The 20,881-nt window shown below is 61.0% G+C and overlaps 1 protein-coding gene across 3 annotated transcripts; it reads right to left on the bottom strand.

Annotated features, from left to right (window-relative positions):
- Window positions 1-584: 584 nt before the first annotated feature.
- DPYSL4 (dihydropyrimidinase like 4) lies at window positions 585-20,881 on the bottom strand. 3 transcript variants are annotated; one of them, XM_063782315.1, is made up of 15 exons: window positions 20,681-20,880; window positions 16,969-17,057; window positions 13,864-14,015; window positions 13,542-13,726; window positions 11,375-11,539; window positions 9,463-9,524; window positions 9,287-9,367; window positions 7,928-7,996; window positions 7,440-7,560; window positions 5,899-6,055; window positions 5,428-5,569; window positions 4,223-4,393; window positions 3,515-3,694; window positions 2,415-2,580; window positions 585-1,505 (listed from the first exon to the last, which is right to left on the bottom strand). In XM_063782315.1, exons 4-15 carry the CDS (start codon window positions 13,663-13,665, stop codon window positions 1,414-1,416), a joined length of 1,530 nt encoding a protein of 509 aa, XP_063638385.1. In that variant the 5' UTR covers window positions 13,666-13,726; window positions 13,864-14,015; window positions 16,969-17,057; window positions 20,681-20,880; the 3' UTR covers window positions 585-1,413. The 3 variants fall into 3 exon arrangements, with proteins under 3 accessions (XP_063638385.1, XP_508117.3, XP_009457814.2); XM_508117.9 differs by lacking the exon at window positions 13,864-14,015 and having other exon boundaries at window positions 20,681-20,881; XM_009459539.5 differs by lacking the exons at window positions 13,864-14,015; window positions 20,681-20,880 and adding an exon at window positions 18,370-18,444.

Genomic DNA, 20,881 nt, shown 5'->3' with positions numbered 1-20,881 from the left:
CTCTGCTTAACAAACAGCGAGTGCCCAGTGACTGCGACCAGGCCCCGCTCTTGGGATGAGGACAACCGTCTGGGAACGTCCACGCACCCTTTATGAGACACAGCACGTGCCAGCACCGCACACACGCACGCACCCTTTATGAGACACAGCACGTGCCAGCACCGCACACACGCACGCACCCTTTATGAGACACAGCATGCGCCAGCACCGCAGTCACACACCGGGGGCTCGGGTCAGAGCCTCATAGCTGCCCGGCCTTGAGTGCTGCGCCTGCGTCTGTGAGCAGCGCCCACCCGGGCGGCGATGGTGTGTGCTTCACTTCCACACACTCCCGTGCATGCTCCCCGGCCTTCTGGGGTGGCTCGGGCTGTCCGGTGAGAATGTAGGCGGGGGGGCCCTCTGCCCCGCCCTGGATGTTGGCTGCCCTGCCGGCCCTCTTCCCTGTGGGAGGGTGAGCTCCTCCCTGCCATTGAGGGGAGAAGAGCTGCGGCTGCAGGAGTCGGACCAGCCCACAGCCAGCCAGGCCCCACCTGTGCAGACACGGCGTGGGGGAGAGGACACGGGGCCTTCCATGCACAGGCGGCTTCAAACCCAGACGTCTTTAATGGGCCTGATTCACATCAGAGGCAGGATGACTGCCTGTCCAGGCGGTGGGTGGCATGCACAGGTTCCTGGCTACGGTGTCCTCAGTGTACAAAGCTGCTACTAAGAAGCCTACGGAAATACACAATCTGTAGTAAGAGGACAGTGTCTTCCTAAAGCATCGCGAAACTTCCCTGGATGAGGGCTACACGAAAGCTTAGGTGTGGGCCTTGGGGTGCGTCAAAGGGACCCTCCACGGGCGGGGCTGTGCTGCACCAAGTTCTGATGGGTCCCTGAAGTCTCAGCAGCTGTGTGAGCAGGAGGGCTCTGCGCCCACTTTCCTCCCAGGCCTGCGATGGGCACAGGCCTCTGAGGAGCGGCTGCGGGAGTGTGGGGCTCTGCGAGGCAGTGACTGGTGGTGGGGAGGCGGCGGCAAACGCCCACCAGGCGGGACTCGGCCCCTCGCCGGTTCACCAAGAAGCCTGGTGTCCAGCTGCTCCCACACTGTGAGCCCGGCAGGTTCCCTGTCCCCAGGCTGGGCCCAGCGGGCACTGGGGTGCCTGGGCTCAGGCTGCCGGCATTGTCCCTGCCATGTGGCGCCACCTCACCCTGGCAGTGACATCTCCCCAGGTTCAGCCCTTCTCTTGAGGGGCTCTTGGCAGCAGGACCTGGGACCCCACAAGGAGAGCCTGTGGGGAGGGGGAAGGCAAGACCGCCAAGCACCTTCGAGAAACTTCTACAAAAGAAAATGCTAAGGAGGGGGGCGAGTGCCCTGGGGCCCCCGCGGCCTCGGGTGGGGCCAGCACGGCTCACAGGGCCGGTCCTGGGCGTCTAGGAGAGAGAGGTGATGTTGGAGCGGCCGCCAGGTGGTGCCATGATCTTCTGTGCTGTGCGTCGGGCGATGTGGTCATCAGCCTGAGACCCTGAAGAAAGGGCACAGATGGGCAGGGGAGAATGAGGCAGGGGCAGGGGCCCTTCTATTCAAGGCGTGAGGCAGAGTCAGTGGCTGCGTCAGTGGGGCCAGGACTGCAGAGCCCCCGCACACCTGCCATCACCAGAAGGCCAAGCAGACCAGGTGCCCGGCAGGACTCCCATCCCTGAGGCCCGGGGTGCAGGTGAGGCTGCCCAGCAGATCATGAAACCTGCGGGGACTGTGGGCTGCAGGAAGCCCTTCCTGTCCCGAGAGGAACCCGGGCCAGTCCTGCCTCGTCCCTGCTCTGGGTTCCGGGTGATGAAAGGCTGCCCCTGGCCTCCCAGACAGTGCCGGGTTCTCAGGGACCTGCCCCCAGGCCTGAGTCCCCAGGAGGTGAGCAGGGCTTTGCTATCACCTTCCTGGGTCCGGAGAATGCACCAGAAGCGACACCAGAGGCCGGACCCTGGCAGCCTGAGCCCTCCCAGGCATTCCCGTGTATCCCTCCAGGCCCCGGGACACAGCTCAGACCCTCCCTTGTGCCTCACGCTTGGTTCTGGGGCCGGCTGGGTGGGGACCTGGATTCCACATGATCCTGAGATCCTCGTCAAGGCCTCCCACCTCCCCTGAGGCTGGATCCATGCTCACTCCTGGGTTCCATGTGACAGCCTCACCCCAGTGCCACTCTTGAAGGTGAGGGTTCATCACAGCTGCCCTGGGCAGACAGCGGGCAGGAGAGGCCTCCCTAACTGGGCTCAGCCCTTGGCCCCCACAACACCCCCAGCAGCATCTCCTGCCCCAGTCCCAAGCTGGGTGCCTTCCATGTGCAGCCCCTCTGGGCACAGGCTGGGCCCTGGTACCTGAGGCCCTGGATGCTCCGGCAGAGCCCCTCACCCCTACTGGTGCCCCAGGCCCAACTCACCAGATAGGCTGAACCCCGACTGATGTAGGTTGCGCACAGGAGGGACTGAGATCTTGCCTGGGCAGGACGCGCGGGCCTGAGCGCCACTCCCTGGCTTGGCAGGCACCATCACCTCGTGGACGGGCCCGTCATACAGCCCACGGGGCACACCGTGGATCTCCGCCAGCTGCCGGGGGGTTGGGGGCAGAGACAGGGCATGAGGGGCTGAGCCTGGGCAGCTGTGGGGCCAGAGATGGGGCATGAGGGGCTGAGCATGGGCAGCTGGAGGGCTGGGCCTGCTCTGCGCCTCTCCAGTGCCAGCTTCAGGAATTTGGGGCTGCCCTGGGGGGTTGCTCAACCCAAGTTCACACACGCCTCCCTCCTTGCAGTCCTCCCCATATGTGTATAATGCCCGCCTGCGGTCCCATCTACATGTGTGTGCAAACGTCCCTCCCTGCAGTCTTACCAACACAGGTGCACATGCTCAACCTCCCTCCGAGGCCCCACGTGCACTTGTGTGTGCACAGACGCCACTGCGAGTGTCCCGGTGCGTGTGTGAAGCACCTGGTGGTCTGGGCGGACCACACCTGCTGCACTGTCAGACACGGATGATGCCGGGCAAGCGTGGCGTCACCACAGTAAGAGACTGGAAGGCCATGGGGGGGGCTCCCGTGGCTGAGCTCCTGAGAGCCCGTGTGGAGAGGAGCACACACCCCAGTCCACAAATCAGCGTGCACATCTGTCCATGGGGAATCCCAGAAGGACCCACACTGAGGTCCAACTGGGCAGCTCCCGTGGGGAGCTAGATTTCTGCTCACTTTATATCTGTATTTTCTCTAACAACCGTGGATGACTTGCGTGGGACCCAGCTGCCGTTCACAGGCACTTGCAGAGCTGATCCAGGGCCTGAAGGTCCCAGTGCCATGGGGGCCTCCCCTGCCATCTTCCGGGAGCAGGCTCTGCTCCACTTAGACCCACCAGGGCCCTGGGCAAGCAGCGGCCCCGCTCTGTCTTCCTGACCCCTCAGGAGGCCGGGCCAGGTTGACCAGGGGTGCGTTCTGGGCCCAGAACTCAGCGCCCACCTGCCTACCTGCACAACACCCTTGCGGGTGCCGCCCTACCCTGTTGCGAGCTTTGATCCTCTTGTAGACGAAGTCCGGGAATGTTTTCCGAGGGACGAAGCGGCCTGCCCCCGGGGTGACAAACATCTTCCCGTCCTCCAGCACCACTCGGCCCTGACTTATGACCACGGCAGGCGCTCCCCGGCACTCCACTCCCTCGAAGATGTTGTACTCCACGTTCTGGGGAGAGAGGCCCGAGGGTCCAGTGCCTCCACGCTGGGGCCCAACAGTCCCATCCCCGTTGAGCCGCTGGAGCACTGTGGCTGCCCAGTGTGGAGCAGGCCCGGTGTGCCTACACTGAGCCCCTAGCAAGATGCTGGAACTGAGGGGTTGGAACTCGGGAGGAATGCCCCCCTCGGCCTACGGACCTCATTTCTGAGTCCCGTTTCTCTCGAGGACAAAGGGGACAGGCGTGGGCAGGCAGGGAGGGTCACTTCTCCCTCGGCTAGGCAGGTGCACACGGCACCGCTCTGCCCCAGCCTCCTCCATGGCACAAGGGGACCACAGATGCAGCGGCCACGCAGCGAGGTGACGTGGACAGGGCCCATTTCAGTGTCTGGCCTGGGACAGGCTGTGTGGACGGCCCTGGGATGGCTGAGGCCACTGCTGCTGCCACGTGGGCCTCTGTCCTGCGCCTCTCCTGGGAAGGCTGCCCTGGAGTCCCGGCCCCACAAAGGCCAACCCTGACTTACAGCCGCCTTCTCTTACCAGATTGTGGGTCTTGGCAGAGATGATCTTGGTGGCCTTGGGGTTCCATATGACCAGGTCAGCGTCAGAGCCCACAGCCACTCGCCCCTTCCTTGGGTAAAAATTGAAGATTTTGGCAGCATTTGTACTGGTCACCGCGACGAACTCATTCTCGTCCATCTTCCCAGAGGCCTGGGGAACAAGAAGGCTGAGCTGAGGGCGACGGGTGGGGTTGGGGTGGGGCTTGCGCGAGGACAGACACTGGGCCACCAGGACCCCACAAGGATGGATGCCAGGCCACCAGGCCCCCGTGAGGACAGACGCTGGACCACCAGGCCCCCCACAAGGTTGGACAGCAGGACACGGGGCCCCTGCCAGGTCGGATGCTGGGCCGCTGGGACCCCACAAAGACGGATACCAGGCCCCCGTGAAGACGGGCACTAGAGTGCCACTCAGGCAGCCAAGATCAGGACAGGGCTCCAGCCACGGCCCTCGCCATGGCAACACTCAGGGTAAGAACGCCTGAGTAACCCCTGGGGTAAGAACGCTGCACTGGTGAGTCAGGGAGCCCATCTCAGTGATGCCTGCTGGTCTGCCCCTTCCTGGGCGAAGCCTTTCTGCATTCACTTTGTGGGTAAAGCTTCCACGAAGGTTCAGCAAGAGTGGAGCTTCAGTGGCAACACCTGTGTCCCCTGAAGGACGTGACAGTCTCCTTGGGGAGCCCTGGAGGCTGGGAAGGCAGGAGCAGCTGAGGGGAAGAGCTCAGTTGCCCGGGGAGGTGGGGCTGAGGATGCGGGAGGGCGCAGGATAGGGCGGTGGGGTGAGGATGCGGGAGGGCGCAGGACAGGGCAGTGGGCCGAGGATGCGGGAGGGTGCAGGACAGGGCGGTGTGCGACAGGTCGTGAGGGCATCGCAGGGGAGCACTAACATCACAGCATGGAGACCCCATGCTGACCCCTGGGCAAACACAGTGTCCGGGCAACACTAGAGTCTGCTGAGGGGTGGGGGGCTACCAGCTGCCCCTGTTGCTGTTGGAGTCTCATCTGGAGGGGCCAGAACCACGTGTCTGAGGCGCCCTGGGTGGGGGATCCGCCACCCCGGAGCCCGTGTGCTCTGATCTGTTTCACGAGTGTGCACTGGTTAGACGGGCTCCCTTCTGACCAGCCATCAGAATCCCGCCCACAGCCGCTCCCCAGACGGCGTGCCCCGGCCAGGTCTGTGCTCACCACACATTTCTCCCAGACCACCGACATGCGCTCCTCAATGCCGTTGGTGCCCTCGGGGATCAGCGCGAAGTTGTCCTTGCCCACAGCCTTCTGGGCAGTGGTGAAGGTGCAGTGGGCGCTGCCTGTCACCTGGAGGTCCCCGCTGGAAACAAGCCAGGGTCAGAAGGTCCTGGCCTTCCTGAGCCGGCAGAGGCCAGGTCAGCTCCAGCCCCCTTGGCCAGCACAGCTGCAGGGGCTAGAGGTCATCTGAGCGGCTCTCGCTGGGCAGAGCTGGTGCCTCTGTGCAGGGGAGCGGGGACTGGTTCCTGCCAGGGGAGCCCCCGCTGGGACCAAAGGGCTCAGACTTCCCCACCCGCCACTGTCTGGGCTGCCCTATGGGAGCCGTGGGAGAGGCCTGGGGTGTCGGGGCCACAGCCTTGGCAGGGTGTGCAGCGGGCGGCCAACCTGGGGCCACCTGGAGAGGCTGCTTACCTGGACAGCAAGCAGGTGAGGTGGTCTGCCGTGGTGGGGTCTGGGTTGACAGGGGGTGATGTGACGAAGGCTGCGGCCTTGGCCCAGTTCTTGCTCCAGTAGTGTGAACCATCGGTGCCCAGGCTGGCGGTGATGGGCTCCCCAAACACGACCACCCCTGCAGCACGAGGCCCATGAGAGGTGCCCCACCGACCACCTGCACCCCCTGGGGCCCCGAGAACTGCTGCTGCTGACACCCACGACTGCCCCTCACTTTCCTTGCCTGGGACAGCTTGTGCCCAGTCTAGAGTCCCTGGCCCTGGGCAGGAAGTGGGGCAGAGGCCTGGGTCGCGGGCAGACGTGGTTGGCCCTGGGGGTCCTTCTGGGAAAGGGACTCTGGCCTGCGGACGCTAAGTCTTCTCTCTGCCCACACCCCACCCCAGGACCCTGGGCACTCCAGCGGGGCCAGGGCGTGCCTGTGGGCTGCGAGGCACAGTGAACTGCATGGCGGCTGACTGGCCGGGGGTGCCCTGGCCATGGCCTCACCAGGGTTCCAGCTCACAGCTGAGGCAGCTCCCACCAGTGGGTGGGGGAGAAATGCTCCCTGGTGGGGTGGGGCACCCCCCGAGAAGAGCCTGGCGGGTGGGGTACCCCTGAGAAGGGCCTGGTCTGCTGCCCCGAGGCTGCTTGGTGTCCTGAGTGAGGCCCGGGCCTCACCCCTGCAGACCCCCATTCACCTGCACGCCTCAGAGTCCTTTTCCCAGTTAACTGAGTGGGTTTCAGTTTCAACCCTCGATGCAGGAAACACATAGAAGGGCACCACCCACCACCACCACCACCCCGCCCCCCACCCTGCCCAGGGACCCGCACAGCCCCAGGCAGGCCCAGAAAACGAGGTCTCTCAGGACTCAGTGCGGACAGCAGGAGGAGGGGAAACCAGACCAGATCCAGAGGCTGCCTAGGGGACGCCCCCTCATTTACCCGTCACCTGGGTTCTGTGCCTGGATCCTTGGCCCTCTCCAGCCCCAGTGATTGCTGGGGCTCCATGGACCCTCTGAGCCCAGTAGCCTCTGGGGGACACCACAGTCAAGCCGCTGCCAATCACAGCTCTGGGTGGCACCCCCCCGCCCAGGCCTGAGGCTCTCTGCAGTGCCAGGCTCCAGCTGGCTGGCATTCTGTGGGCAGGTAGCACCCCGGCTCTGGACACAGCAAATAGCAATGTAGGGAGGGCCTCCTTGTTGGAACTGGAATTCTCTCTTGGAGACACTCCTCATCATTCCATTCTCCCCACACCCACCCCCACTGGAAATGGGATGAGCGTCCCCATGTTTTGCCTCAGGGCCCCTGGTGAGCAGCTGCTGCTCCAGCGAGGCTGGAAACTCAGGTCCAGCCCCTGCCCTGATGCAGGGACTCAGGGTCCAGTGCCCCGCCCCGATGCAGGGACTCAGGGTCCAGTGCCCTGCCCCAATGCAGGGACTCAGGGAACCTGCATCTCCCCAGGGCTGCACCCAGGAGGCCGAGACCATGGCCCCTCGGCATCAGAGGCGGGGCTGGGTGCTCACCTCTGCGCTTGGCCTGAGCGATGGCGTCGGCCGCCCCCTTGCTCATCACCTTGGTGACGTACAGCGGGCAGTTTGCCTGCTTGGCGATGGTGACAGCTCGGTACACCGCCTCGGCCTCCACCTGGGGACGAGATGAGAGGGATGAGGCCACACGAGGGCCCTGGGACTCCAGACCAGTGTGGGCAATGGGGATGCCCAGGTGTCACCCATGGGATCCCAGGCTCAGGGCAGCCTAGTAGGAGTGGCCCAGCCTCGGGCTCAGTGCCTGGGCCTGCTCACGCCACCTTCTGGGCCTCGGGTACAGGCTGTAGGGTTGTGGGGGGATGGAGGACAAGTGCCTGGCACGGGGAGGATTCACGCCTCCCAGATGAGGTGGGGGCGAGCACAGTGGCAGGGCCAGGAGCCCAGGGCCAGGGTCAGCACAGCCCCAGGCAGCAGTGGTCTGGGCGGAGTTGGCTCGGGTGTGCTGTGGTGCCCTGGGATCTTACCTCCTCGGGGTGGCTGAGCACGTGGCCCTCGGGGCCAGTGATGCCGAGCTCCAGCAACCGCTTCTGCTCCTAAAGAAACCAACAGGATGCCTCGCTCCAAGCCCTGAAGGGAGCCTGGGCCTTGGATGCTAAGCCCAAGGCTGGGAGGCCCCATTCCCCAAGTGGTCCTGCACCCCCAGGCCTCCCAGAGTTTCCCAGCCACAGAACACTCAGAATAGAGGGCAGAGGGGCTTGGAGAGGTGCGATTCCTGCTCCCTGAGTTACCAAGGAGGGGACAGCTCGGATAGGGGAAAGTGGCTCCCCCAAGGCTGCAGGGCTCCTGACTGATGGCACCAAGAACCCACCCCCCCACCACTATGCCCATCACGCTGCCTCCCCCAGCGGGGGCATGTGTGGGGGTGTGCACAGGCAGGGAGGGCTCTGCAGGTCAGGAGTGGACGACCACTCCTTCCTCCAGCACTGCCTTTCCGTGCAGATTTGCACTACAGCGTCCGCTCGTGTCAGGGAAGACATGGTACCGGCCAGAAGCAGCAGCCCCAATACTGAGGCTCCCTCCCGCTGTATGTGGAGCATCCCTAGACCCAGGACAACCTCCTGATGGTGCAGCCGGGGCCTGGCCTTGGGCCACAGAAGTGTTTGTGATGCCCCGATGCCCTCACAGCTGGACGGGTGGACGAGGACACTGGGGACCCCCCACATGCCCCTGCCCGAGTGCCACCACCTTCCTGTAGAGCTCAGGAGGTGGGCAGAGCCCGTCCCGTCCCACGAAGTCTCGCTGTGGGTTTGCAGTGTCAGGGAGGTGTGTCCTGTGTGGTGACCCCCACTGGGGTCCCACGGGTATGGGGTGGCCCACTCTCTGAACTCCATCTGTACCTGTGGGTGCCTCTGCTAGAGGGGAAAACAAGGTGCAGGGCCAAGGCTGCCTCAGCCCCAAGGGCCTGGGGGGTCGGCGCCACTGCACGCGGGCTCAGGCCCTCCCCAGCCCAATGGGATGTGTCTGAAGGATGTGGCCCTGTCAACATGGGTGCCCTTGGCTGGAAGGAAGGTGGTAACCCAACCCCCAGAGGGTACCCCGCTCCACAGGAGGGGCCTTGATCCCTGGAGCTGACACTTTGCTTTTGAGGTATTTTGGATAAGAAGTGTTGATCAAGGAGAACCTGTTTTATGGCCTCAAAGCTCCCCATCACCCCCCAGTCTCTCTAACTCACTGGTTGACCTTTGACTCGGGGTAAGCTATGACCCTCCCTCAAGGTTTTGTGGGATTCTGTGCTGATGTCTGCGTATCATGAAAGTCACCCTCAGACCCCTGCCCCACCCCACAGGCAGCCCCTGCCCCACGGCAGCCCTGCCCCACGGCACCTCCTCCACGATGTCCCCGTTCTCAGCGTGCACCTGGGCCAAGGCCCCCAGGTCCCGGATGATGCTGAAGATCTCGTACATCTGGGAAGAGAAGTGGTGGCGTCCTGGGTGGGGCTGCGCCTGCACCAGCAGCGGCCTGGGATACACCTGCCCACTCCCTTCCCGCCTGCCCTTACCTGGCTGTCGCTGCACTGGCACCGGTCCTTGTATGCCATGAAGACCAGGAAAGAGTTCACGCCTGGAGAAGAGGCAGGGGTCAGAGGCTCAGCCATCACCAGTCAGACAACCTAAGGAGCCTCTGCTGCTCGTGCCCACTGGAGGGCTGGGGGTCTTGGGCCCCTCCCCCGCAGTGCTTCCCTCACTGGCTTGCCAGCCCTGCGAGCAGACCCCCGCTTCCATGCACACACCAGCAAGCTGGGAAGTGAGGCGGAGGCAGCTACATCCAGGCCCTCCTTGCCTGCTCCTGTGCTCCGGGTTAGGACCTGATTGTCCACCCAGAGGCAAATGCAGGTGACAACCCCTCACACCCATCCAGCAGACCCCCCGTTACTGGAAGAGCCGCTGTGCCTGGGCTCTCGGCCTGAGTTCCACTGGCTCCCTCCTGGAAGTGCGGCCCAGGCCGCGCTGTGCTGGGGACCTGCATTCTGGCCGTCCAGCACATCCAGCACCTGCCTGCAGGGCCTTGGAGCCCCACTTGCCATGCCTGGCTCACAGTGCAGGCTTGTGGGACCACCCAGATCTCAGGGCTGGGCCCTTAGGACGAGCAGAAGGATGAGGGGCTGCCTCTGACGTTGGGGCCCAAACAGGAAGAGGGCTGAGCTCTCCTGTTTCCTGGGCAGCCACAGCCCATCCACCTCCCCCAGGACTCGGAACTTGTGTGGGGACCGGCCTGGGCCTGGAGGCAGGATCCCAACCTCCCATCACTCAAGCCCACCCAACCCATGGCATCCCCTCCTTGCTGGGTGGAAAGTGCTAGTGTGACAAGCTAAGGCACACTGGGGAAACTGAGTCACCCTGTGCCCCACAAGCCATCCCTCCAGGTAGCAACCTGTATGTGACCTGGAGTTTGAGGCCTGCCCCCGAGTGTCTGAGGAAGGTCATGTTTGGGTTGCGCAGTGCTGTCCCTGCAACACTACCCCGTGGGCACAGGACTGACGACTCCTGCATGGCGCTCGGGGAGCAGAGGCCCCAGCACTGCCAACACAGGGTGAGGGGAGGTGCAGGCCCTGCTTCCACCTCCGCTCTGAGACACGAGGCCACAGGCCTCCCGAGTCCACTCAGAGAACAGCATGGGTGGCAGAGCAGCTGCCTGGAGTGAGGCCCAGGGACTGAGGATTGACGGGCTCCACCAGCCCCCGGGCAGGGAGGTGAGGGGTCCTGACATCAAGGGGCACCTATGTGATGACCGTCATCCTCTGGGGAATGGGAACCCAGAGGAATGGCCTTGAAGAAATGCCCCTGCCTCCTTCAGGTCTGTAGGGGACGGGTAGCAGGCATCCCTGGGAGTGCCAGGGCCTGACAGGCTCCTGGGCTTGCTTGGACCCCATCCCGCCCCCACCTCCAGGCTGGAAGCTGTGGGCCGGACTCAGATTAGGAGAGATCGGCTATAATCAGATATGCCACTTGTTAAACCCACTATGAAACTCTGATGTGGTTTTAGCTTCAGGGTTTTTTGTGGGGAAAAATGTTAACTTGTTTATAGACTGATCTGTTTTAGCATTGGTGACAACAAAGAGATATGGATTTAAAAGGGTCTCCCTCTGAAAGGATCCCCAGATGCTAGGAGACTGGGGAACTGCTGCTCTTCCACCCTGGGCAGCCTCTTTTCTAAGAAACGATGGATCTGCTGCATCTTTTCATCGGGAGGACAATTCCAGGATGGGTCCCTCGGATTGGGAAAGAGACGGCCTCTTGGTCTAGAGCCTTTGAAGGTGGGATGGGCCTTCAAATGACTTTTCTCCAACTTCCACTCAAACCTGGACACCAGCCCCCAGGGCAGAGCAGCACCATCGGCAGAACACAGGGTCAGGGCACAGGCCCCTCCACCAGGCTCCATGCCCGCCCTCCAGCCCCTCCAGCCGCCCTCACCCTTCTCCTTGACCAGGGCCTCCAGCTCCTCCTTGATGCTCTCGTGCCAGCGGGTGATGTCCACGTGCAGGGAGTAGTCGCAGCAGGCCGCGCTGTCCGCCCGCTCCCGCCACTGCTCGTAGGCCGCCAGCAGGCTCACACCCGTGTCGGGGAAGACGTGGTCCACTGTGAAGGCAGCATGGTCAGCAGCTTCCCCCACTGGTCCCTGGTTCCCACCTCTGCCTCCTCCATGGGAGATTCTGTTTCATGTTCCCAAGAGACCAGAGGGCCATTTGAGGGAGACACAGCAGAGGCCACCGGCCCCTGAGAGAGGATGATGCTGCCACGAACCCGTTCTATTGCTTTGTTCAAAGAGGAACCTTCTGTCCCAAGTCCCCCAGCCACCCTCTGAGCACAGAAGGGAGAGGGGAGAGAGGAACAGCCCCACCCCAAACCATCCCCACTCCCACATCGCACTTGGAGGAGCACAGGAGGTCGGGGCTTTGCCCTGCCTCCAGCTCCTGTCAGGCTGGGTGAGGCACCCCGAGGGCCAGGCTGGGCCAGTGCGCTGTCCAAGGTGCTGGGCCCCACCTCTGGGTGCCTTCCTAGAACAGTGGGAGCTGGGCTGGTTTCCCGAGTGCCCCACAAGACTTGAAAGGGGCCATCCTGCCCCCTGCACACAGCCATCATGCTGCTGCCCCACCAACCACACACCCAAGGCCCAAACACTGCTCACTGGCCTCTCCTGGTGCAGCCAGACACAGCTCCAAGCCAGGTGGTCGGACAGGAGGGCGCACCCGCCAGGGATGCCTTCCTCCAGCACAGCCCTCCCTCGGGCCCCTACTCATCCCAACAGGATGAAGTGGGCACCCACCCTCCCTGCAGCCACCCACAGTGCCAGCCTGGGCCTGCAGGCCGAGGAAGACAGAGGCAGGACAGAGGCCAGCCTCGTGTCTGTGGTGTTTCTCTGTCTTCGCGGGGACCCACAGCTGGCCCGGTGCCTTGGCACTGGCACGAGGCAGGTGGTCTCGACTGTGCAGACGTCCTGACCGGCTTGGGCCGCCCCCTGAAGGGCGCGAGCAGTGGCCAGTCTCCTCAGACTGCAAGATGGGCTGCTGCTGGTGTTTCCTCCCTTTGTGGCTGAGTAAACCAAACCAAGCTGTGATTTGGTAATGGCTAAATGTCCCGCGAGGTGTCTCAGGGTCCTCAGAGCTGCCCTCCCCGGTGTGCCAGGGACACAAAGCAACTGACGTGCATTAACTCACACATGCCTCAGAAGCTCATGAGGCCAGTGTTCTGTTTTACAGATCAACAAAGTGTGACTTATAAAAGCCAGCTGAGTTTATCTGGAGTCACACAGCTAGAAAACCATAGAACCAGGTTCAGCTAGGCTCCTCAGACCCGTTCTCAACCACAGCAGTGATGTCTGCACCAGACGGACGCTGCAGAGTGAATGGCACCCAAGGCCACACAGTGCAGTCAAGGTCTAGGCTCTGAGGCCTCGTCCTGCCTCCTGAGCTCACCACGTGCTCGTGGTGGGCAGGCGGACTCCACTCACCCGCCTGTTAAACTAGGCTTAGCTGAGCCCAGCTGGGCTGAGCTCAGAGGGTTTTAGGAGGAGAGCATGTGAGCCGATGGGTGTCAGGATAGAGCCCGTGCCGGGCACGCAGCCAGCACTACAGAAATAGCAACTCGGGTTATTTTTTGATGGGATAATAATGAGCATTGCTTTTATCTTTTTCTAAAAATACAGTCTCCATCCTTAACTCTTCTTGACATGAGCAAGAACCTTCCAGATATCAAGCTTCCGAGGCATGTGGCTCAAGGTCAAACATGTATCTGGCATTTCAGAAAGCATGACCCCTCCCCTCGCCCAAGGCATTTGAGTTTTCCAACCCCCAACTCCGGGCTGGCTACTAGTGCCCAGGGAAGAACAAGTGGACACACGTCAGTCACTGATTTCCAGTCCTGGAAATCCCAGGAGCATTCCAGCACTGGCCACGCAGAAACACCCAGAGTGAGACACAGGGATTGGAAAAGCACTCCAGGTTCTCAGACAGATGCAATAAAGGCAGACAGCTGAGAAAGGCACCTTTAGGTGACACTCCTCCTCCCACACACACCTGGCCAGAGAGAGGGGCAGCAGACGCTGGCTGCCCCCTGTAGAGGAGGAGACCCAGACACTCACAGATCATGGTGGTTCCTCCTGCTAGCGCTGCCTTGGTGCCCTGACAGAAGTCGTCAGCCGGGGTCATGCCCAGGACAGGCATCTGCAGCCTTGTGTGGACGTCAACGCCACCAGGAAGGACCATCAGGCCGTGGGCGTCAATGGTCTTGATGCCCCCAGGGACGATGAGGTTTTCTCCGATTTGTCTGAAAGCAGCAGAGATTTCACTGGTTACGGGGAGCCCAGGTCAGAGCCCAGATGGGCTCCCAGCAATGCAGCAGAGCTAAAGGGGTTGCATGAGCTCCAGACCCCGAGGAAAAGGCCAGCATGGCCGGCCACTCACTGGACTAGCTCCTCGGGAGTGCCAGGGAGCAAAGCATCACTCAGCGCAGCTCAGGACGGTCACTGCAGGGTCCAGCCTCACGCAGACGCCACGCCCTGTGGTTTTCCACTCAGGTCCCTGGTTGGTACTTTTTTGACTAGAGGAGGGAGCAGCTTGACAAACGGAAGCAGGTGCGCTAATAGGTGTGGGCACCAGTATTTAGGAAGCACCTGCTGTGAGCCAGGCACCATACTAACTGCTGCGATGAACAAAGAAACGTGGAAGCTGGTGTCCTGCTTTCGCCCCACAGCCACCCAACATACCTCTGCCCTCACCAAATGCTGGGGCTCTGACAGTGGCCACCAGCTTACTGCTGCCAAGGATGGGTTTAGAAAAGAAGAAACCTCTCCCATGGATTTCACCCAAAAGTCAATGCCTGGATACCACGTGACCAGTGTGTACATAAGAGCTGGGAACTATTTTCAGCTGCCTGGATACCACGTGACCAGCGTGTACACACGAGCTGGGAACATACTTTCAACTGCCTGGATACCACGTGAGCAGTGTGTACACACGAGCTGGGAACCTATTTTCACTTGCCTGGATACAACATGACCAGCGTGTACACACGAGCTGGGAACATACTTTCAACTGCCTGGATACCACGTGACCAGTGTGTACACACGAGCTGGTAACTATTTTCACCTGCCTGGATACCACGTGACCAGCGTGTACACACGAGCTGGGAACATACTTTCAACTGCCTGGATACCACGTGACCAGTGTGTACACACGACCTGGTAACTATTTTCACCTGCCTGGATGCCACGTGACCAGCGTGTACACACGAGCTGGGAACTATGTTCATCTGCCTGGATACCGTGTGACCAGCATGTACACACGAGCTGGGAACATACTTTCAACTGCCTGGATACCACATGAGCAGTGTGTACACACAAGCTGGGAACCTATTTTCACTTGCCTGGATACCACGTGACCAGCGTGTACACACGAGCTGGGAACATACTTTCAACTGCCTGGATACCACGTGACCAGTGTGTACACACGAGCTGGTAACTATTTTCACCTGCCTGGATACCACGTGACCAGCGTGTACACACGAGCTGGGAACATACTTTCAACTGCCTGGATACCACGTGACCAGTGTGTACACGAGAGCTGGGAACATACTTTCAACTGCCTGGATACCATGTGACCAGTGTGTACACACGAGCTGGAAACTATTTTCACCTGCCTGGATACCACGTGACCAGCGTGTACACACGAGCTGGGAACTATTTGCACTTGCCTGGATACCACGTGACCAGCGTGTACACACGAGCTGGGAACATACTTTCACCTGCCTGGATACCATGTGACCAGCGTGTACACACGAGCTGGGAACATACTTTCACCTGCCTGGATACCATGTGACCAGCGTGTACACAGGAGCTGGGAACATACTTTCACCTGCCTGGATACCACGTGACCAGTGTGTACACACGAGCTGGTAACTATTTTCACCTGCCTGGATGCCACGTGACCAGCGTGTACACACGAGCTGGGAACTATGTTCATCTGCCTGGATACCATGTGACCAGCATGTACACACGAGCTGGGAACATACTTTCACCTGCCTGGATACCACGTGAGCAGTGTGTACACACGAGCTGGGAACCTATTTTCACTTGCCTGGATACCACATGACCAGCGTGTACACACGAGCTGGGAACATACTTTCACCTGCCTGGATACCACATGACCAGCGTGTACACACGAGCTGGGAACTGTTTGCACCTGCCTGGATACCACGTGACCAGCGTGTATACACGAGCTGGGAACTATGTTCACCTGCCTGGATACCACGTGACCAGCATGTACACACGAGCTGGGAACATACTTTCAACTGCCTGGCTACCACGTGACCAGCGTGTACACACGAGCTGGGAACATACTTTCAACTGCCTGGATACCATGTGACCAGCGTGTACACACGAGCTGGGAACTATGTTCATCTGCCTGGATACCATGTGACCAGCATGTACACACGAGCTGGGAACTATTTTTACCTGCCTGGATACCACGTGACCAGTGTGTACACACGAGCTGGGAACATACTTTCAACTGCCTGGATACCACGTGACCAGTGTGTACACGAGAGCTGGGAACATACTTTCAACTGCCTGGATACCATGTGACCAGTGTGTGCACACGAGCTGGTAACTATTTTCACCTGCCTGGATACCACGTGACCAGTGTGTACACAAGAGCTGGGAACATACTTTCAACTGCCTGGATACCATGTGACCAGTGTGTACACATGAGCTGGGAACTATTTTCACCTGCCTGGATACCACGTGACCAGTGTGTACACACGAGCTGGGAACTATTTGCACTTGCCTGGATACCACGTGACCAGCGTGTACACACGAGCTGGGAACATACTTTCACCTGCCTGGATACCATGTGACCAGCGTGTACACACGAGCTGGGAACTATTTGCACTTGCCTGGATACCATGTGACCAGCGTGTACACACGAGCTGGGAACATACTTTCAACTGCCTGGATACCACGTGACCAGCGTGTACACACGAGCTGGGAACATACTTTCAACTGCCTGGATACCACGTGACCAGCGTGTACACACGAACTGGGAACATACTTTCAACTGCCTGGATACCACGTGACCAGCGTGTACACACGAGCTGGGAACATACTTTCACCTGCCTGGATACCATGTGACCAGCGTGTACACAGGAGCTGGGAACATACTTTCACCTGCCTGGATACCACGTGACCAGTGTGTACACAAGAGTTGGGAACATACTTTCAACTGCCTGGATACCACATGACCAGCGTGTACACAAGAGGTGGGAACATACTTTCAACGGCCTGGATACCACGTGGCCAGCGTGTACACACGAGCTGGGAACTATTTGCACCTGCCTGGATACCATGTGACCAGCGTGTACACACGAGCTGGGAACATACTTTCAACTGCCTGGATACCACGTGACCAGCGTGTACACAAGAGCTGGGAACATACTTTCAACTGCCTGGATACCACGTGACCAGCATGTACACACGAGCTGGGAACGTATTTTCATTTTCGGCAGAAACTTACTTTATCAAGCCGTCTTCCACGTGCACATCAGCGTAAAAGGACTGGTCGTCATTCACGATCCTCCCACCTCTGATCAGAAGGCGGTCACTCTATCGGGAACAACAAAGGGTAATTTTTCTCCAAACTGAGTTACTCAGTAACACTCTTGGTGCAACTCCTTCCTCTGAAATTATGACTGAAACATTCAGGCAAAATTTCTAGACGTAAAAACGAGCACAAAAGCCTGCAGCGGCTTACTATTCCCCAAGAAGTGGCACCAGGCGCTCAAAAACAGTTGCCCCTGGAAGTGCCACGCACGCCCCACAGCTGCTGCTCAGACCTCGCTGAGGGCAAAGCCCGTGTTGGTGAAAGTGTGGTAGTGCCACAGGTCATATTTATATCTTCTGATTTACCACTGGATTGAGGAGCCCCAGCCTGAGGTGGGAGGCGAACGCTGTCTCATGGCCTCCTGTGCAGCCTCAGAGATCCTGCTCTCCTCCACCCTGTCTTCCACCCACGCGGAGGAGGCTGGGAGCGGACGGAGCTGGACTTTGGTTCCACCCAAACACTACAGACCAGTGATGGTGCCAGGAGGCGGAGGCAGACAGCGCCCCCACAGGCATGGTCCCCACCCCAGGAGGCTGCCTCCCACTGAGGGGAGACCAACGGCAGCAAAAACACACGTGCACAGATCATCACAGTCGGTGACGAATGCGCAGAGCACAGTGAGGGCGCCATGGCAGGGCCATGAGAGAGGGGCTGGGAGAAGGACCTCTGGGGCCAGGGTGGCTGATACAGGGGCAAGGCAGACATGGCGAGCGTTCCAGCCAGGAAGCAGCCTGGCCTTGGGGCAGGAAAGGGCTTGAGCTGCCATCAGCAGACCTGGGAGGAGGCCGAGGGCTGGAATCTTCTGGTGGGGTGGTGGTGCCAGAGGCAAGTCGGTGCCCAGAGCTTGGCAGGGGCAGGATATGTAGGCCTGGGGACTCCATGGCTGCCCCCTGACTGGGGGCCTTAAGCAGTTTTCAATCCTGGTTTGATGTTTTAAAGATCACCTTAGCTGCTGTGTTAGAAAGTAGATTGTGACATGTAACAGTGGAAGCCGGATCATTGCTGGGGTGATTTCTGAGTGAGATGAGGGGCTCTGGGACAGGACTATGGCAAGGGACGGGAGGAGAGTGGATTCCAGAGAGGCTGGGAGTCAGGAGAGCAGGACTTGCTGACCAAGAGGCCATGGGGGTGATGGGGAAGAGATGGGGTGACCTCGGTTCCAGTGCAGCTCGGACGCACTCCCAGTGGGACACAGAGCGTCAGGCTGGTGAGGCCCGCTCTTTGTAGGTCAGCCCTGGCAGCACAGAGCTGTGGCGTTAGACAGGGATTGACTCCAGTGCTTGGCAGTCATAAATCCACTTCTAAGAATCCTACCAGATGGCCGGGAAGCAGAAGATTAGGCAGAAAGTAGGGTGTCACTGATGGGACTCTGCATGACCGTCAGAGGTGAAGATCTGACCTCATTGGAGAATGGGGGAGAGAAACACAAAAAAGGAGTGAAAGGAGGTGGAGAAGGACGCGCCCACGGGCTGGACTCGGCAACGCTTTTCCCTCCACCGTCTGGCGTGCGCCTCAGCACGCCCTGCAACTGACCCGGCAGGACTGACCGTCTGCATTTAACAGGGAGGTCTGGCCGCCTGCTCTGGGTTTCCAGGGCCCACCCATAGGTGGCCAGGGCCCTAGCCTGGGGCTGCAGCCTTCACACACCGTCAGTCTGAAGCCAAGAGCATTAAACTGAAATGCACAATTGGTAAAACTCTCAGAATGAGGAGTTCATTATCTAGGAACTCCATTACAGGATTCACTGCTGACATCTAACTGTGGGGCTGTATTTTCAGGATCCCAGTGACTTGTCAACCTCTACCCCATAGTCTACAAACGGTTGGCAGACTATGCCACAGGCCAGACCCAACCCTCTACCTGTCTTCATACAGCCCTAGGCTAAGAATCGTTCTTGTATATTCACTGAAAACAATAACAAGAGTATGTCATGACTCAAAAATTCTATGAAGTTCACACTGCAGCATCCACAGATAAAGTTTTGTTGGAACACAGTGGTGCCCATCGACTTCCTAAATGTCCAGGACTGCTTTCCTGGCAGGGCCAAGCAGCTGAGACAGGAACAGCGTGGTCCACAAAGCTGACAACATTTACTCTCGGGCCGGTTGTGGAAGAAGTTTTAGACCCTTGGCCTACAGAGCTGTCTGTTCCCAGCCGCTGCACCTCTCCTCCTGCCCAGTCCCAGCTGAGCGCCAGGCTCAGCCCTGACCCGGCACCACCATGCATTTGCAGAGCCTCTGTGGCCGCATCAGGCCCTGGCTGCCTTCCCGGTGCTGTCCCTCTTCTTCACTTTCCACCCCTCCCAGGGGACCCATGCATTTTCCAGGAAGCCCTAGAAAACGCAACCGGGCAGAAGGAGGCTTGAGGAGACGTGTGGTCTGGGCTCTCTACTCATAGGCGCCCAAGTGTTCAGGCACCCGCACTGAGACTGGGTTTGGAACCCAGAGGAGGCGCAGCTGGGGTGTGGGGCCATGCTCTTCTTACTGCACTCATCCAGATGAAGGTGAAAGTTCCCGGGAAGCAGCTGCCCCTCCGCACTGACATGGTTGCCTGACCTCCCCTGGGAAGGGGTCCTCCTGCCACCCCCAAACTCGACCCCCACATGCCAGCTGACTGGCAAGACCTCCTGCATCAAGACCAGACCCAGCCGGGCAGAACCCTCTGGAGGCAGCAGCCCCTCCCATCTGGAGAGGGGAGGGCTCCTTCCTCGCTCAGAGTCTGGGGGAGTGGAGCCCACAGCCCACAGCTCGAGCTAATGCCAGAGGTCAGACCCCACGGCCCTCCCGCCGAGGCCAAGTCCAGAGTCGGGTCTGGGACCCCATGGACTCCCCCGCCCAGGTCCTGCCGGGTCCCGAAGCCTCCTTCCTCCCACCCCCATCTCCCCCCGCCCGAGTGGGGAGGCTTTGTTTCTGGCAGAGCGGGACCTCCCGCGCCGGTGCGTGTGGGTGTTGGGGAGGGGTCTCTGCTCTCGAAGGTTCAGGGGCTGCCAGGGTTCCCGGCCAGTGGCCCTTGACCGCTCGCTTTCCTTGGAGTCGCTGAACCCAGGTTACTGGAAGGGTTCGGGGCCACCAGGGACTCCGGCCAGAGCGGCTGGGGCTAAATCGCTTTGTCTCGGACAAAGAGCTCCCGACGCAGCGCCAGTGCGTCCAAGGGGCGGGCGACCCACGGGCTGCGCCGGGAACGGCATCTCCCCGCGCCCCAGACCAGCCCGGGCCAACAAAGGGCCGCGTCCGCCCGCCTCGCCCACCCGACCGCCGTGGGAGGAAGGAGCCTCTAGCGCTCCGAGTGACAGGCCGCCCGGCCCCGGGTTCTCCCCGGGCGCAGCCGAGGCTCCCGGAAGCCGGCAAGGCCGGGCAAGGCCGGGCAGGGCAGGGCCGGGCAGGGCCGGGCAGGGCAGGGCCGGGCCTGGGCGCCCCGCTCCTTAAGGGGGTCTGCGCGGCGCTAGCGGGGACTCTCGGACCCTGGGGCGCGAAGGAGCCGAGCAGGGAAGGGCGGGCGCCAGGACAGGGGCCAGACGCAAAGGCAGGGACTCCCCCACGCACAAGACCAGGAGGGTCCGCCCGGCGTCCAGGCCCCACTCCGGGCGGCGGGCAGGGGGCGCCGGGCGAAGCGGGACCGTGCTCACCGTGATCCGGGGGATGCTTTTCTTGCCCTGGAAGGACATCCTGCTCCTGGGGGTCTCTGGTAGGGGCGGCACAAGCGGGGGCGGGCGGGGGGACGCGTGAGCCGGGACGCGTGCGTGGGGACGGCGGGAGACAGACTGCGAGCGCGCGGGGCCGCACGGCTCCGTTCCGGTCCCGCCCCCGCTGGGCCCCGCCCCCACCCC

Source organism: Pan troglodytes, chromosome 8, assembly GCF_028858775.2.
Source record: "Pan troglodytes isolate AG18354 chromosome 8, NHGRI_mPanTro3-v2.0_pri, whole genome shotgun sequence".
NCBI classification, from domain to species: Eukaryota; Metazoa; Chordata; class Mammalia; order Primates; family Hominidae; genus Pan; species Pan troglodytes.
This window is presented reverse-complemented; position numbering and strand designations above follow the sequence as displayed.

What these genes read in the sequence shown, in the direction of transcription:
- DPYSL4 (XM_508117.9), bottom strand. Translation starts at nt 20,719, where the DNA reads ATGTCCTTCCAGGGCAAGAAAAGCATCCCCCGGATCACG. An exon ending in ACGGGGACATCGTGGAGGAG is followed by an intron (nt 7,997 to 9,286) that starts GTGCCGTGGGGC and finishes TGGTTTCTTTAG; the next exon opens with GAGCAGAAGCGGTTGCTGGA. An exon ending in CTCACCTGCTTGCTGTCCAG is followed by an intron (nt 5,570 to 5,898) that starts GTAAGCAGCCTC and finishes GCTTGTTTCCAG; the next exon opens with CGGGGACCTCCAGGTGACAG.